This window comes from Chiloscyllium punctatum, chromosome 48 (assembly GCF_047496795.1).
Source record: "Chiloscyllium punctatum isolate Juve2018m chromosome 48, sChiPun1.3, whole genome shotgun sequence".
NCBI classification, from domain to species: Eukaryota; Metazoa; Chordata; class Chondrichthyes; order Orectolobiformes; family Hemiscylliidae; genus Chiloscyllium; species Chiloscyllium punctatum.
The window spans coordinates 40,910,685-40,929,851 of record NC_092786.1 but is presented as its reverse complement, the minus strand read 5'-3'; the positions used below and the strand labels follow the sequence as shown (position 1 = coordinate 40,929,851).

At 39.6% G+C, this 19,167-nt stretch overlaps 1 protein-coding gene across 5 annotated transcripts in view; it reads left to right on the top strand.

The window, feature by feature from the left end:
• Positions 1-19,167, top strand: part of LOC140468923 (SHC-transforming protein 1-like) — a 140,558-nt gene that overhangs the window by 100,298 nt on the left and 21,093 nt on the right. For all 5 annotated transcript variants that reach the window (XM_072565035.1, XM_072565036.1, XM_072565037.1 and 2 more), the window contains 6 exons: positions 2,004-2,067; positions 3,038-3,157; positions 5,190-5,243; positions 16,590-16,641; positions 18,178-18,316; positions 18,488-18,665. In XM_072565035.1, the coding sequence (XP_072421136.1) occupies positions 2,004-2,067; positions 3,038-3,157; positions 5,190-5,243; positions 16,590-16,641; positions 18,178-18,316; positions 18,488-18,665 (607 nt within the window). The remainder of the gene's footprint in view (positions 1-2,003; positions 2,068-3,037; positions 3,158-5,189; positions 5,244-16,589; positions 16,642-18,177; positions 18,317-18,487; positions 18,666-19,167) is intronic.

The following is a 19,167-nucleotide window of genomic DNA, read 5'->3' as shown; positions in this document are numbered from 1 at the left end:
TTTGATCTATAAATAAAACTGGGAGACTAACAGGATTAAAGTTGAAACGCAGATACAGACATATGACGCCTTCCAATTGGTTTGAAATCATGAGAGCTTTGCTAATAAATAAACTGGTGATTGAGAGGAATATGTTGGTATATGAAGGAGCAGTGCTCTGAAAGCTAGTGCTTCCAAATAAACCTGTTGGACTATAAGCTGGTATTGTGAGATTTGTAACTTGGTAAGAAAAGTGTTTTGTCACAAATATTATATTTAGAGGATGTGTTTAACAAAAGAACACACAACATTGCATGTAGTATTAACTTTGTAGCCCAAGAACAGGAGAGTCATAACAGGTTTAGGAATAACTAGGTAACTGTGGAATGTTTGCCATTTAAAGTCATAGAGTCATAGAGATGTACAGCATGGAAACAGACCCTTTGGTCCAACCCGTCCATGTTGACCCGATATCCCAACCCAATCTAGTCCCACCTGCCAGCACCTGGCCCATATCCCTCCAAACCCTTCCTATTCATGGCATTCATTCGATCTCTCCTGTCTATACCTGACATATGCTTCCTTCTTTTTCTTAACTAAACCCTCAATTTATTTAGTTATCCAGCATTCCCTATACCTGACAGCTTTCCCTTTCACCCTGGCATTGACTCTTTTATGTCAGTGTCCCAAAACCTATTTTTCTTTTTTTCTCTTTCTGGTCAATGTTCGTTTGGAATTCTAAATGAAAGATTTTCAATTCTCACCCCTGTATGGGCATGAATCACTGTGTTCAGTTATGTGTTGTTCCTTCATATGCCTGGAACACGTCCCAGCCTAAGTACCGTATGTTGTAAAACTTTGTGTCCTGCTAAATGTATTTCCAGTATATAGTCTGAAATATACCTGAAAGATTTAATGTGTGCATTTTGTAGATTTCTGGTATATTCTTTAATACCTCTTTCTTATAAAATATTCTGGTACATATTTACAGTATTTCTTTCCACATACGTTTTTATATTCAATCACTTCCCATTGCTGTTACTTTTAATAAAAGGAAAAAGTGCTGGCAACACAACGGTTCAAGCTGCATCTGTGGAGCGAGAAACTTAGTTAAAGTTTCAGTTTGATGACCATTCATGAGATACAAGTCAGATGTCATTTCAGCACCTTTTTGGAAAGGAAAACAACAGAATTGTTGTTAAGCAAGTAATACACCAGGTGTTGTCCTCCCTGATTAACGATTCCTAAGATTCCTAATGACTGGAACAAAGTAAACTATAATGAAATAGAGATAACTGCCCTGTTTACATTAATTGGAAGGAAAATAATTGGTGGATAAAATGAAAAATCACCGTTGAAATAGTTTGGGAAAGGTACAGTCGAGTACTTTCTGGTGAGACCCAAGAGTGTATTGAAAGAATGGAAGGATGTCAAACAACACTGAAGTATTTATTGCTTATGGGAGAGAGAAGAAAAATGAAGACCATTTCCAAAACAAAAACTGAAGCTAGGAAGATGCAGACAAAGTATGAAAACATTGTAATATTAATGAGCAATAAAATAATTCTTTTTTACTGGATCATTGGTAGTAAAAGTTAATTAGGTACATTTTTCAGATGTGGCTGAGCAGTGTTCCATATGGATCCGTGTTGGGGCTGTTTTTATTTCTAAATGATCTGGACTTCAAAGTGAAGAATGTTACCTCAATTTGCTGATTTTACCAGTTCTCATCATAACCTTCTATTCTCTCAATTTGGTACGGAGATATAGGGTTGAGCAGGCCTGTGAGAGTAAATTAGACTTGTGGAAAATAAAACACAGGTAAACTTCAAGGGCCCAGTGCTCTGTTTATCTATTGCAATATTCAATGTTATATTTTTGATTCTGTCTGAATAATTTGCTTGGAGTCCCATGAGTTTACTGTTCATATTCTGACCCAACTAATTTCTGCAATTTTACTTGACTGAAAGAATAACAGTGACGAACAGTACATATCAATAACTGCAGTAAATTCCATTCCACAGAGAAGCAATAAGCAGAGTGTGTGAGGCTGTGCCAGGTGCAAAAGGGGCCATGAGAAGAAGAAAGGTAAATAGTCTGAGCAGGAGGTGTATCGCACATTGTTCATCCTTTTATAATTAAACAAATACAGATTTGAAATGAATCCTAAATTAGAGCATTAAGAAACAAAATACAATTACTGTAATTTTTGAAATTTACACTCCAGAAGTGAGTGGGTTAATTGGCATCTGTTACTTGCCTATAATCTTTTCCATCCTCCATTTGTGTTTTTCAGTCTGGTGTTCCTTGGTCTAGTCAGTTTATCAAATGCATCTTAAAGACTTTCCTTTTGAAATGTTTGGTCTAAAACTGCTGTAGAGCTGAGATAAAACTGAAGTGCCCAAGTTTCTTAGAATTCAGTCTTGTTTCTTTTTAAACTGGGAACTGAGCACCAGTTTCAACTGTTGAGTGAACACACTGCTTTTTAAAATATTTATCATAGTCCACTATAAAAAGAATCTTAGTTTAACCATTATTTTAACAATGTGAAGTTTGAAATGTGCAAACCAAGTCAGCATTAAAGCTGAAAACTGTATAAGAGAAGGCTTGACACCAAAATTTGAAAAATCTATAGATTTCAAGGAGGGATGAAATTACAGGAAGTCAAGAATTTCGTAATTGAAACTGGAACTTTTAAAGGTTTTTTTTAAACAAAGTGAGTTTTAATTTGGCTGTTTAAATCATGCAGGTTAGTTAACATTTCTGACTTTTAGAACATACTTGAATTTGTTTTCCTTGAATATAATTTCAAATCAAGGGGACTGGTGATTAGTACCTCAGGTTGCACCACTGATATTTTAAAGCCTCATTGTAAGGAGAGTGCTTCTGTTCTCCCTCGGCCCCATCACGGAGTTTGGCTTATCAATATTTCCCCATTGTGACCTAGTGAAGTTGGAATATAAAAGATAAACTGAGTGCATTGATCATTTTGATGCTGTTCACATTTTCTACCTTAAGATTTGGAAACAAATAACTATGGTCATATTTGAACTTGCAGCCTCCCAGTAAAGGGTTGTCTACAATCTTGGGGAAGAGTAACCTTCAGTTTTCAGGAATGAACATCATAATGACCATCTCTGTGAACAGTCTTAACTTGACGATCCCACACTCCAAACAGGTAAGTGCCATGAGTTGGGACTATCCCAATATTGTAGGAGGGCAACTTTAACACTTGGGAATGATTAAACTGTGATATAGCAGAGCCAATCTAGCAAAGCTTCCCAAGAGAAGGATTTTTTTTGTTCTTCTGTTCTTTGATAATGTACTATTTCCTGACAGCATTCTGTCTGAAACAGGCCCAGCACAAAATTCCTCTTCTCTTGGTTTAGATTGCTTCAGTTTAATTCCTAAAACAGCAAGAAATCTGAGCAAATTATATTTTAACTTTGTGAGCAGTAACTTAAAACCTCTTTCATAAGCTTTCCGTTTCTTCTGTTTTTATTCAGAGGCCTATTTAATTATGAAGTGCACATGCAAAATGAATCGGGACCAACTGAATACATTTACAGTTCCACATTGAGTATTGATTGACTCAGTGAAGAAAAGGATACAGGGAAAAAAACAGAATAGATAAACATGACATTCATGTTCGTTACAGTCACTTGGCAAACAAAAGTAAAATATATTAGACATTGTTTTTAACCTAATTAACTTACTATGACTGCAGATGCTGGAAACCAGAGTCTAGATTAGAGTGGTGCTGGAAAAGCACAGCAGTTCAGGCAGCATCCGAGGAGCAGTAAAATCAACATTAACTAGCTGGCATTTAAATTGACTATATTACTAGCCTGAGATAACATCCAATCGGTGGAGATGTTTTTAATCAACCTGTTTAGATGTGTTATGACGCACCACTGCTCCAGGTGTGACGTGAACCCAGACTTTCCAGCTTAGAGGTAGGGACATTACCACTACATCATGCGAGCCCCATAAAATCCATTGTATACTTAGAAATTAGCCTCATTATTTCCAACAATGCGACCAAATAAACTTTTTTTTCCCCTCTGTCTTTTAAACCAAAATGCCATAATGATTTATCCTAGCACTGAACACTTGCCTTCAAAGTGTGGAGAGCAATCCAAGCCTACTGTAGTACTAAGCACATTCTAGGAATTGGATAAACTGTGGAGGAGAAGGATATGAACACCTTTTAGGACTGTAATCGTGGCAAAAATATATTGTTTAAGTTTCAGAACAAATGCCATTATTCATCCAGCAAAGAATATAAGATCCTGAAGCAATGGTTTTGATTATATTGGTTGGTTATGACCTGCAGGGTGACTGTTATGCAAGACAAGACAGATGAGTCATCTTTCACTTTGTAATTCCTTGTGTGCCAGCATTTACATTGGTTGTACATGTCAGACAGAATGCAAAATCTCTCAACATTTCAATAAAAGATATTTTGGTGGTGGGGATGGAGTGGTGAGTTAAATGACTTACAATCTGTTTTTGGTATAACATGTGATCCTAATAAAGAAATGAAATGACATTAAAAGAACGAAGAAACTATGCTAATAGTTGATGCGCTGAAAGGATGAGGGGGAATGTGGAGAAAATGCAAGGGATCTAAAATTATAAGACTATGCTTGAAGCACAATCTCCGGGAGAAAAAGGGTACAACACAGCACTCTACTCACCGACTGACTCAAGGACCCTACTGTTCTGGTGTGGGTTGTAGACCTGAAATGTTAACATTATAAATAAAATTCTATTCCAAGAGCTGCAAAGTTCCCAGGAGAAGGATGAGGCATGATTTTAATTCATTCAAGTCATTCACTGGAATTAAAATTGTCCGTTGTTCCTGAAGCATTGGGGGTTCCTTGACCAGTGTCCATTTGGCTTCTTCCAAAGCTTAGTGATACTAAAACTACAAGTGACATATTTACACTCTTCATATGTTTAGAAAAAATGGAGAGTAAACATTGTTAATTTTTACAGTGAAATTGGTAGCTCTTCCCCTCTGTTTTTAAAAAAACGTTTGCTGATATACTGACAAAGTACTAGCACAAATGGGAATAAAAGGCTTATAAATCTGTTTCATTCTAGCTGAAATATACATATTGGATTTAGGTATAATTTTAAAGTAGAAAAAGAAATATTGGAAATTCCGTTCCAGTTTAGGAAGTGCTTTTTTTTTTGTTTTACAGATCATCGCCAACCACCACATGCAGTCGATCTCGTTTGCTTCTGGAGGAGATCCAGTGAGTAGTGTCCCATGTCACTATATCTGCAGAAGGAAACGTGTCTTGAATCAGCATTGTTAGTAGTGGAATATGTGATTAAATACTACAAAAATTATGCAAAAGGTCAATTATAATTGGACTAGTTCTCTTGCTAGTCAGTTATTGGGTTTCACAGGCAACAGTCGCACTTTGCTACTTACTTCCTAACACTCCATCATAACCTGCCTGATGCCTCTCTAGATTGCATCAAACAATGACCATCATACCTGTCCCTTCAACTGAACAAGAGCCAGATAGAATAGAAACTTAGGAGCAGGAGTAGGAGAAGGCTACTCTACCCTTTAAGCCTGCTCTGCCATTTGCTATGATCTTAGCTGATCTCTATCTCAGTATCATATCTGTACTTTCTATCCCTACCATTTGATACTTTTGAAATCTTAAAAATATATTCAGTGACTTAATCTCCAAAAGCTTCTGTGGTAGAGAATTCCACAAGTTCTCTACCCTTCTGAGCAGAGGAACATTTCCTTGCCTCTGACCTAAATAGTCTCCCCATATGTTGAGTCTATACCCTTCTGATTCTAGACTCCCCACACAAGGAAAACTCTTCCCTGTATCCAGAATGTCCAGTTGTTATAACCTTGCATATTTCCATCAAATTGCCTCTCATCCTTCAAAATTCCAGAAAATAAAACCCAGTTGAATCAATCTCTCCTCGTACAACAGGCTTGCCATTCCAGTATCAGTCTACCAAACCTCTGCTGCACTATCTCTGACAAATGTATCCTTTCTTGGGTAGGGAAACCAAAACTGCATTCAATACTCCTGCTGTGGTCGCACCAAGGCCCTGTATAACTGCAGTAAGACATCTCTCCTTCTGAACGCAAATCTTCTTGCAATGAATGAAGGCCACTGTACCATTTGACTTTCTAATTGATTGCTGCATCTCCCTGTCTACTATCATTGACTGGTGTACAAGGATACCCTTTGTACATCAGACCTTTCCAATATATTATAATTTAAATAATATTATATTTTCTGATTTTCACAACAAAGTGCATAAGTTCACATTTTAGCTACACTGTAATGTATCTGTCATATTTGCCCACTCACTCAATTCGTCTAAATCACTTTGATAATCTTTTTGCATTCTTTTTACAACTCTCAATCCTGCTTCGTTTTGTCATCAGCAAACTTGAAAATGTTGTATTTGGTTCCCTCATCTAGGATATTTATTATATTATGAATGGATGGAGTTCTAACACTGTTCTTTGGCAGGCGAGATGGGTACCGCAATCAGAAAAATACCCATTTATTCCCACTCTGTTTGTTTGTTATCCATCAACTCATCCTCAATCCATGCTAATGTATTACCCCCGTTCCTCATGTGCTTTAGCTTTATCTACTAGCATCTTATGAGGGACCTTCAAAAGTCTTCTGAAAAACCAATATATCTCACTGGTTCTCTCTTATCTATTCCACTAGATATAATGTATCAGGTGACAGAATCCAGTTTCTAATTAATTTCAAATATTTCAAATGTTTTAAAAGTATCATTTTCTCATGTTACATTGAAATATTTTCAACTATGTCCTTTTTTTAAAAAAAAAAGTTTTATTCAGTAGTGTTTGGTGAATGCATAGTTAATGCACAGTTCAGTTAATTTCAGAGAAAAACTGAATTGATTCTGTATTTGCAAGAAAGGTACAGGAATCTGGATTATGCTGGCAGTTTGAAATTCTATCATTAAATCATAAAACATTACAAATAAATGCCAGTTGAGTAAAATTGCAAGATTGATATGGATTGTACCTTTTTCACAAAAAATGCATCTTATTCAATCTAGAACACAAGTTCCATATAACGTACATGCTGGGGTCAAAAAAGTAAAAATATCATGGCATTAATAAGAGGACTCCTCATTTTATCTTCATCTTCCTATGTAAAAATAAAGATTTAGCTCTTGAAAGCCATTGGATCCTCCTGCTATAAGCAAATTTGTGATTTACAAATTGCAATATAATGGATTTCCACAATACTGGCAAGCAGATTTATTTCATCCAAACATGCAAAAATGAGATGTTTCCAAAAATATTACCCAGTGTTAGATTGTTATTTCAATATGACTAAGGAACCATATGTTAATGTGTACACCACATTTCTCACCACTGCACTAGTCTGTATTGAGATCCAGCAGTATTTCAGTTCAGAGAAATACACTTGATAAAGCTACAGCAATTGAAGCTAAAAGGTTGACTATTTTGAACATTTCAGAATCCAGAAGATGCAACATTCCTTGTTTGTTATTTTAGGATTTTGGAAGCAAGGCAGTGGGACTGTATTGTACTCCACCACAAATGGTGGCTAGAACTCCATCCCAAATAACTAACTCTTTTATCCACTTTCAGAATGTGGGCATTCCTGGTAATGCCAGCTTTTATTACCCATCCTTATTTCCCCATAGAAGGTAATGATGAGCTACCACCACCTTGGACCTCAGCAATCCATGTGGTGTAGATACACCCAAGTTGCTGGTATGAAGGAAGTTCCATGATTTTTGACCCAGCAGTGATAAAGGAATAGCTAAAACTTCTAAAGTAATACAACACCCTGTTTTGGAGGGGAACTTGCTGGTGATGTTCTCATGCATCTGCCCATGTCTTTCCAGGTGTTGAAGGGATTGGAAAGGTGCCGTTCAAGAAATTTTGATAAGCTACTGATCATGCTGCAGTGAGATTTTTGAAGAAGCTTTTAACTGGGTACCATGCACAGTTTCTACCACAATTTCAATGAATATTGCAAATCAAATCTTTCAAGTTATTTTTGGTCACATTATCACAAACTGGGATGATGTGTTGTGAGCGAATAAGAATGCTTTGAAAGCTCTGCAAGGTTTGGAGCTCAGGTTGAGATTTAGGGTGTAGGTTTGCTTGCTGAGCAGTAGGGTGTTGTTGATGATGTTAAATGTCTCTATCTTGTTTCGTTTTGTGATGACAAATGTGTCATCTACGTAGCGGACCCAGCCAGACTAATAAGACCCCTTGGAATCCTAGTAGCACACAAACCACCAACACTCTCAAACAAAAACTAACAAACTTAAAAGACCCAGTACATCCCATGGACAAAACCAACGTTATCTACAAAATTCCATGCAAGAACTGCCACGAACACTAAATAGGACAAACAGGAAGAAAGTTAGCCATCAGGATACACGAACACCAGCTAGCCACAAAAAGACACTACCCTCTCTCCCTCGTAGCACTACACACGGATGAAAAAAGCCACCATTTCGACTGGGACAACACATCTATCCTGGGACAGGATAAGCAAAGGCATGCCAGAGAATTCCTAGAGGCCTGGCACTCCAACCACAACGCCATAAACAAACACATAGATCTAGATACCATCTATCAACCCCTCAGAAAACGAACAGGAAATGACATCACCACAAACCCCAGGAACCCCATCCAGGAGAAAGATATAAGTAGAAAGCAGGAGACAACAGCTTCGCTTCACTTGATGGTTGCCACTGATGATGTTACCTAGCCAGGTAATTATATCAAACCGACAGCTCAGCGAGCAAACCTACACCCTAAATTTGAAATCTTTTCAAAACCATTGCATTGGCTGTGTGATAAGCTCAACAAAGGTTTTCTACTGCAATATTTAGGCAGCTTTTGTTATTATTAAAAATGTAAAATGAATCATGTCTAGTGCGCTCAATCTGTCATCTGTTGCACCACTGCTCACTAAACTGCTAAGGTATCTTCTACCACCCTGGCTACAACACCAATTTGTAACTATATAGCACCTCTAACCTAATAAAATATCCATATGTACTTCAGAGGGGTGTTAATAGACAGCTTATGAAAACGGTCGGTTGTTTAACATATCCAGAGTCTGTGTTACTGTTGATTGAAATGCATGTTAATATGATTAGGCTGCAGTTTTCTCAGGGAAGCATTTGTTTTGTGTATACTAGTGTGATGGGCTGTAACATTCTGTTGAAGCAAGACAAACATGAGGACTAATGGATGCTTGGCTCAAATACCAATGACATTTTCACCAAATATTATGTGCTAGGTCTGAGTGCAGGGCAAAATCTAGCTGGGAAAGTAAGCCCTTCTTTCATCTATTAAAAATACAATACAATACAATATGGAAGCAGCAGTAACAGCTACTGGGATGTTTCAAGGATAGATTATTCCATTCATTCAAAAAATGTAAAGTAAGAATCAATTTCAAATCCAAGGGAACATGTTTAAGATAGTAAAGAATCTGATGAAATCAAAATGATCCTAAAGTAGATTGCTACTTGCAGAGTTGCTACTGTTAAACAATGGAGATTCTGGACTGCAAATAAAAAAACTCTTCAAAGGACATTTTGTTCCAATATTTTTACTTCAAGATATTGATCTGACAAAAAAAACCAGGAGAAAATGAAAACAGAATTAACTTGTACTGGTTGGAACTGAAAACATTTAAACATCATATATGACCTTCTGTTGGAAAATAAGGTAGGGGAAGTTACGGAGGTGTCAGTGGGGAGCACTTCGGGGCAAGTGATCGTAATTCTGTTAGTTTTTAAATGGTCCTGGAAAAGGATAGATCTGATCAGAGTTGAAGTTCTAAATTGGAGTAAGGCTAATTTTGACAGTATTAGACAGGAACTTTCAAAATTCTGTATTAGTGGTGCTGGAAGAGCACAGCATTTCAGGCAGCATCCAAGGAGCTTCGAACTCGATGTTTCGGGCAAAAGCCCTTCATCAGGGATAAAGGCAGTGAGTCTGGAGCGTGAAGAGATAAGCTAGAGGAGGGTGGGGGTGGGGAGAAAGTAGCATAGAGTACAATGGGTGAGTGGGGGAGGGGATGAAGGGGATCAGTCAGGGAGGAGAGGGTGGAGTGGATAGGTGGAAAAGGGGATAGGCAGGTAGGACAAGTCCGGACAAGTCATGGGGACAGTGCTGAGCTGGAAGTTTAGAACTAGGGTGAGGTGGGGGAAGGGGAAATGAGGAAGCTGTTGAAGTCCACATTGATGCCCTGGGGTTGAAGTGTTCCGAGGCGGAAGATGAGGCGTTCTTCCTCCAGGCGTCTAGTAGTGAGGGAGCGGCGGTGAAGGAGGCCCAGGACCTCCATGTCCTCGGCAGAGTGGGAGGGGGAGTTGAAATGTTGGGCCACGGGGCGGTGTGGTTGATTGGTGTGGGTATCCCAGATATGTTTCCTAAAGCGCTCTGCTAGGAGGCGCCCAGTCTCCCCAATGTAGAGGAGACCGCATCGGGAGCCATGGGCACACGTATGGGCCCCAGCTATGCCTGTCTCTTTGGCTACGTAGAGCAGTTGCTCTTCCGTAATTACACCGGCACCACTCCCCACCTCTTCCTCCGCTACATTGATGACTGCATTGGTGCCACCTCGTGCTCCCGCGAGGAGGTTGAGCAATTCATCAACTTCAACTTCACCAACACATTCCACCCTGACCTTAAATTTACCTGGACCACCTCTGACACCTCCCTCCCCTTCCTGGACCTCTCCATCTCCATTAAGGACGACCGACTTGACACTGATATTTTTTACAAACCCACCAACTCCCACAGGTACCTGGATTACACCTCTTCCCACCCTACCTCTTGCAAAAATGCCATCCCGTATTCCCAATTCCTCCGCCTCCGCCGGATCTGCTCCCAGGAGGACCAGTTCCACCACAGAACACACCAGATGGCCTCCTTCTTTAGAGACCGCAATTTCCCTTCCCACGTGGTTAAAGGTGCCCTCCAACGCATCTTGTCTACATCCCGCACCTCCGCCCTCAGACCCCACCCCTCCAACCGTAACAAGGACAGAACGCCCCTGGTGCTCACCTTCCACCCTATCAACCTTCGCATAAACCAAATCATCCGCTGACATTTCCGCCACCTCCAAACAGACCCCACCACCAGGCCACCAGGGATATATTTCCCTCCCCACCCCTTTCCACCTTCCGCAAAGACCATTCCCTCCGTGACTACCTGGTCAGGTCCACGCCTCCCCCCCCTACAACCCACCCTTCCATCCTGGCACTTTCCCCTGCCACTGCAGGAACTGTAAAACCTGTGCCCACACCTCCTCCCTCACCTCTATCCAAGGCCCTAAAGGACCCTTCCACATCCATCAAAGTTTTATTTGCACATCCACTAATATCATTTATTGTATCCGTTGCTCCCGATGCGGTCTCCTCTACATTGGGGAGACTGGGCGCCTCCCTAGCAGAGCGCTTTAGGGAACATCTCCAGGACACCCGCACCAATCAACCACACCGTCCCGTGGCCCAACATTTCAACTCCCCCCTCCCACTCTGTCAAGGACAAGGAGGTCCTGGGCCTCCTTCACCGCCACTCTCTCACCACCAGACGCCTGGAGGAAGAACGCCTCATCTTCCGCCTCGGAACACTTCAGCCCCAGGGCATCAATGTGGACTTCAACAGCTTCCTCATTTCCCCTTCCCCCACCTCACCCTAGTTCTAAACTTCCAGCTCAGCACTGTCCCCATGACTTGTCTGGACTTGTCCTACCTGCCTATCTCCTTTTCCACCTATCCACTCCACCTTCTCCTCCCTGACCTATCACCTTCATCCCCTCCCCCACTCACCCATTGTACTCTATGCTACTTTCTCCCCCACCCCCACCCTCCTCGAGCTTATCTCTCCACGCTTCAGGCTCACTGCCTTTATTCCTGATGAAGGGCTTTTGCCAAACGTTGATTTCGAAGCTCCTTGGATGCTGCCTGAACTGCTGTGCTCTTCCAGCACCACTAATCCAGAATCTGGTTTCCAGCATCTGCAGTCATTGTTTTTACCTCAGGAACTTTCAAAAGTTGATGGGAGAGGCTATTCACAGGTGAAGGGACAGTTGGGAAGTGGGAGCCCTTTTAAAGATGAGAGAACAAGAGTTCAGAGACAGAATGTTTTTGTTAGTGCGAAGGGCAAGGCTGGTGTGTGTAGGGAATGCTGGAATGACTAGAGAAATTGAGACTTTGGTCAAGAAATAAAGGAAATATATGTCAAGTGTAGACAACAGAGACGCAGTGAATCCTTTAGAAGGGTATGAAGGTAGAAGGAATATACTTTAAGAGCAAAAGCAGGAGGGCAAAAAGAAGACATGAGATAGCTTTGGCAAATAGGGTTAAGAAGAATCCAAAGAGATTCTACAAATACATTAAGGGCAAAAGGGTAACTAGGGAGTAATTAGGGCCCCTTAAAGTTTAATGTTACTGTCTATGAATGACCACCAGAGATGGGTGAGATATGAAACAAATATTTCATGTTAGAATTTACTGTGGAGAAGGACATGGAAGGTAGGGAAATAAATAGTCTTAAAAAGAGTTCATATTACAGACAAGGAAGTACTGAAGTCCTTTAAAAGTAGATAATCCTCAGGACCTGATCAAGTGTCTGACCAGAAGTTTGCGGAAAACTAGGGAAGAGATCGCTGGGCCCCTAGCTGACATACTTGCATCATCAACAGCCATGGTGAGGTGCCAGAAGACTGGAGGTTGGCTAATGTGGTGTCATCATTTAAGAGAGGGTGTAAGAAAAAGCCAGGGAACTATAGACCGGTGAGCTGTATGTTGATGGTGGGTAAGCTGTTGGAAGGGATTGTGAGGGACAGGATTTACATATATTTGGAAAGGCAAGGACCGATTAGGGATAGTCAACATGGCTTTGCACATGGGCAATCATGTTACATTAACTTGATTTGAGTATTGTGAAAAAGTGACAAAGATGATTGAAAGCAGAGCAGTAGATGTTGTCTAATTGGACTTCAGCAAACCATTTGGCAAGGTTCTGCATATTGGAATGGTTGGTAATGTTTAATTACAGTATCCAAGGGAAGTTAGGCAATTAGATACAAAATTGGCTCAAATATAGGAGACAGAGGGTGGTGCAGGAGTGTTGCTATTTAGACTGGAGGCCTGTGGCATGCAGTATCCACAATGATCGGTGCTGGGTCCACTGCTTTTCAACATTCATTATAAATGATTTGGATGTGTGATGATACTGTGGCTTTATGAAGTGTATTTTGTCATTTTTTTAATGGAAGGGAGGTTTTAAGGCAGAGGTACTGAGCGGTCTATAGTGTAAACAATTTGTGAGACCTTGGGTTTATTTTTAAAGTTGGAACATTGGAAGCAGTCTGGGTGTGGTCAAGCTATCTAAAACCTGGATTTTTAGTTTTTTTCAGTAGCAGCAGGATTGGAAACTGAATTTTCTGTTGATTTTTTTTTCTCTTGGGTTGCTAGAATTATGTGAGACAATCTATTTTATCGACATTACCTTTGCCAAGGGTGTGTGTATGGCAAGTTACTTGTTTAGTAGTAAAATCTATTACTCTGTTAGGTTTTCTGTGGGAAAAGATTTGCTAACCCACGATAGGCCAAATTGTACCAGGACACCCAGAATTCCCGAGCAGCTCACTAACTGGGTCAGATGATGCACAGACAATGGAATACGCTTTCAAACTCCCATGGACATGACAGAGGCTCAAAGCCCTCAGGGCAGTTTCACAACCCAGCAGCAGCAAAGCCACACAGAGTGGGACAGACCGATCGGTACCACAGGACAGTGGAAGCACCTCACCACTCCAGAAAAGACTTTAGCACCTACCTGGGAAGTTGAATGGAACCATGATACTGACAGGATGTTGCATTGTGTGAAGGAACAGGACATTCATCCGATAAACTGTTTTCCAATTAGCACCCTTGCAACTAAATTACTCCATTTTCAGAAATATTGTATTTTCCCAGTTCTTAATCTGTGTCATTGTGCAGCATTACTATAAAACTGGTCTCATCCTCAGCTCTGGGAAGAGAAATCAAATTGTCTGTGCAGACTGTCAGCTAGTCTGTTTTCTCCTCCAGTGATATCACTTGCAATAAACTGTTTGTCAATTTCACTTCGAGCTGTGCTTTGTGATCTCTAACCTATTGGGCAAATTTCTTTGACATTTTTGAATACAGGTCATTCCACTATAATGCTCATTTTGTTCATGTAAGTTCACTGTAACATGATTGACAAATTGGGGATTCTTTCTAAAGCATGAACATTTAAAATGTGCATTGGCTGTAATGGGATTATATCGCCAACACTTTAAGCTCTGCTTCTAAAGCACGATTTTTCTATAATGTGGAATTGCACAAAACACAAATGTTGCATTGTAGATGAACTACCTATAGTTGCGTTATTCCAATTTCCTCTTTCTTTTGTTGTATTTTAAGTATAGGGTATAAACAAGGTGTATTTTGCTTCAAATCTGGTAGTTTGATCAATTGAATTGCATCGGAGTGAAATGCCTGGCACTTGCCTTTAAAATTAAAAAAGATTAGGGTCTAAGCTAGCCACTTAATATATTTTAAGGGGTTGAGTCTGGTCTGGTTCAAAACAGATATAAATATTGGAGGTACGGTTAGTAAGTTTGCATATAACACCAAAATAGGTCCTGTAGTGGACAGTGAAGAAGATTACCTCAGAGTACAACAGGTCCTCGATCAGATGGGCCAATGTGCTGAGGAGTAGCAGATGGAGTTTAATTTATATAAGCAAGAGATGTTGCATTTTGGGAAGGCAAACCAGGGAAGGGCTTGTAGAGTTAATGGTAAGGTCTTGGGTAGCATTGCCAAACAAAGAGACCTAGGAGTGCAGGTGCATAGTTCCTTGAAAGTACAGTCACATGTAGACAGGATGGTGAAGACATTTGGTACGCTTGCCTTCTTTGGTCAGAATATTTAATATAGGAGTTGGGAATGTTGTGTTGCAGCTGTACAGTACATTGGTGAGACCACTTTTGGAATATTGTGCACATTTCTGGTCACCCTCCTATAGGAAGGATGTTCTTAAATTAGAAAGGGTGCATAAAAGATTTACAAAGATGCTGCCAGAACTAGAGGGTTTGAGTTACAGGGAGAGCCTGAATAGATGGGGGCTTTTTTACATGGGGTGTCAGAGGCTGAAGGGTAACCTTTATCGAGGTTTATAAAATCATGAGGGGTAGGAATAGGGTGAATAGTCAAGGGAAGTCCAAAACTAGAGGGCATAGGCTTAAAGTGAAGGGGGTGAGATTTAAAAAGGATTTGAGGTGTCATTTTTTTCACGTAGATGGTGTGTGTATGGAATGAGCTGCCAGAGGACATGGTGGAAGTGGGTACAATTACAACATTCAAAAGACATCTGGATGGCTATAAAATAAGAATTTAGAAGGATATTGACAAAATGATGATGGCAAATAGGACTAGATCAAATTGGGATGTCTGGTCAACACAGACAAGTTGGACCGATGAACCTGTTTCCGTGCTGTGTGACTCTCTGACTCGATCAGGAAATGCCAGAAGCACATTTCTGCTTTAATGAGGCATTTCCAACAGTTTTGAACAAGCACTTCTGTCCCCAAGTGCCAATTCTTTCACGAGCGTTGCTGATTTGTCAGTGATTATCTTTCCTTGCACAACAACATGAATATTTATTTCTTGTGAAATGATTAATATGACTTTATATGTTTGTCATTATGCTTAATTTCAAATGGTAGGTTCCAAAATTAATTCCAATCAAGCTGCGGCTTTGTGATTATCTGAAGAAGGCTTCTGCAATTTATGGAATATTTGCTAGGCAATAGAGTCTTGTTTATTTTACTTTTATTACCTCACTTTATTGGCAGAATCTGGAGCTGTAAAGATTAAGAAATTATTAAAAATTGTGTGCCTTTATCAGGACATGAGAATCCTTGTTTTTTAGGTTAGTTGTTTTTAATGAAATTTTTGCAGTGATCATTATGTTCAGGATTTGTGTAAATGTTAGAAACTCTGTCAGTATTCAAGAGAATTGGGTTAGCATTTTTGGTAAGATTCTTCAGAATTGTTACTGTAAGGCAACAGAACCCTTTTATGTTCATGCTGTTTTGTCAGCAATGTTCTCCTTCCTCTTTCTTTGTGTACAGCCTGTTTATTGTGCTGTTTTGTACATTGCAGCACAGAAGTGCACCCACGCAATTTAGTGAAACATTGCCTGCGTGATCATGACAAGTCAGTTAGGGACATCTGTGAAACATAAAGTTAGCTTTCTCTTTCAGGCATTGGCAGACCCTTGCCATATATATTTCTAAGACTTGTATTTTTTTTTCCAATTTCCCAGCACATGTGGTTTTTATCTGTACAGGGCTTGTTTTACTTTGCATATAGAGTCTCCTATTTCCTTTATGCAGAAACTGCATTTCCACACTAGTTTCTAATGGAGTATTCAGTTCTGAATTTCCACATTGAATTTCAGATATTTTATTACAATGATGTTGAACTCAATCTTGACAAGCTATGAATGATAACTGTAAAACTCCCTCTTTTAGGATACAACTGATTATGTAGCTTACGTTGCCAAGGACCCAGTAAATCAAAGAGGTATGTAATTGCTTTCGGAATTGTCAGCAATTTCTTTCATGCAATCCATTTCAACGCAACTTTTCCACGCAGAGGGTTGTATGTGTATGGAATGAGCTGCCAGAGGAAGTGGTGGAGGCTGGTACAATTGCAACATTTAAGAGGTATTTCGATGGGTATATGAATAGGAAGGGTTTGGAAGGATATGGGCCGAGTGCTGGCAGGTGGGACTAGATTGGGTTGGGATATCAGGTCGGCATGGACGGGTTGGACCGAAGGGTCTGTTTCCATGCTGTACATCTCTATGACTCTAATAAATCTAATGATACTATGGCGATTATACTGTACATAAAAACAACAAAAGAAAAATGAGCAGGCCATCTAGCTCTTCAAGCTGCTCCACCATGCAATAAGATCATGGCTGATCTTTTGGTGGCCTCAGCTCTACTTACCTGCCCTCTCGCCATAACCCTTAAATTCTTTACTGTTCAAAAAATTCTTCATTTTAGAAACATTCAACAAAGAATCCTCAACTGCTTCACTGGGCATGGAATTCCACAGATTCACAATCCTCTGGCTGAAGTTGTTCCTTCTCAATTTGGTCCTAAATCTGCTGCCCCTAATTTTGAGGCTATACCCTCTTTTGTCCAGGTTTTACCCAGCAGTAAAAACATCCGCTTTATTTCTATGTTTCTGTAAGATCCCTTTCATTCTTCTAAATTCCAATGAATATATTTCCAGTCTGCAAACTTTGACACACTACACATGGTCCCCAACTTCAAATCATTTATGTTAATTGTGAATAATTGCAGTGCCAACACTGATCTGAGGTACACCACTAGTTATTGATTGCCAACCTGAAAAGCACCCATTTTTCCCCAATCTTTGCTTCCTGTTAGTTAACCGATTCTCTATCCATGCTAATACATTATCATGCAACTTTACCTTATGCAGCAGCAATTTGTGTGGCACCTTGTCAAATGCCTTTTGGAAATCTAGATACATCACATCTACTGGTTCCCAGTTGTCTACCATGCTCATAATATCTTTATAGAACTCCAGTAGATTAGTTAAGCATGACCTGCCTTTCACGAACCCATGCTGCATCTACTTAATGGGCAATTTCTATTTGTATCACCGTCCTTGAAGTAAAGGTTGTTTAATTTTGCAAGTTTTAAACATTTTTTTTTTATTCTGATGCCTGTGGAAAATACATCACTAGAATAATTGGAAAGGCAGACTACAAATTTTGTGCCACAATTCTATTCAGCCAGGAGTTACTATAAATTTGATCACTGTGAATATGTAGAACTCAAGTTGCTTAACTATTTCATAAAATGTTCAATTCCATGCTTTGATACCAAGTGAAGAAGTACATCATGAGCTAAATACTAATCCTTTTTTTGTACTTAATTATTGGTGTTCACAATATTTAGCAATAATAAAAGTTGCTTCCTTTTAGAGTGTGTTAAACTTGAAATGGAAGTGTCAGAATTCATGTAACCTTCTACTGTAATTTCATTGGCAAAATCAAACTCTTTTTGCATTATATTTCAGCTTGCCATATTGTAGAGTGTTCTGATGATTTAGCCCAGGATGTTATAAATACCATAGGAAAAGCATTTGAACTTCGATTTAAACAATACTTGAAGAATTCACCTGTAGTTATTACACCTAATGAAAGGTGTAATGAAAGGTCAGTATATCTGAATATTCCCAATTTTAAAAAAAAATTTAAAACATTAATAAGCATGACAAACTAATACCCAGGAAATGGTTTTTATACAGGCCACTACATAAAACAAGATCATCTGATGAAGTGGTTGCAGATGTTTTATAGAGTCTTTGCGCTGTTCTTGTGTTGCAGAAGGCCAGGCCTTGCAATATGGAATGTGGAGGGTGATGAAGATCAGAACCATGGATACTACAATGAAACGGCAGGTAAACTAGCACCACCAGGAAGCCCAGAAAATGCAAAAGGAAAGGAGGACTCGGCAGTCTACAGTAATAACAGCCAAATAAAAAAAGATGGAGACTTTTCACAGGTTAGTGATAGTGTTTGGTAGTATTTCAATGTCAGATACAGCTAGGGTATGAGATTCTTTATATAGACATTCCCATTTCAAAAGGGTGACTGCCATTTTAGCATTGAATATGAATTGCTGGAAATTATTTGAAAGATTTTACATCTTCTATGTACTTCTATTTCTTTAGTTGTGCAGAGGAAACCCAAGTCCAACTTTATAGTGCAAGTTATCATTATTAAACAGACTAGAAGATAAAGCTGGATGAATAATATTTGTGTAGCAGGAATGGAAAATTACATTTGCGAAAGAATGACATTGCCAACATGATGATCTGAAGTTGGTACTGGAAATGTGCAAAATGCAGGTTGAGTATTGGAGTTGTAGTCTTGGGTTTGCCTCCCAGCAGGACTAGACTTCATCCTACATTTAAGGGATGCCAATTTAAGACTGATAGGAGGAATTTCTTCAGAGAGTTGAGTGGTTCTTGGAACTCCTTGTCACAGAGAGCTGTAACGCCAGA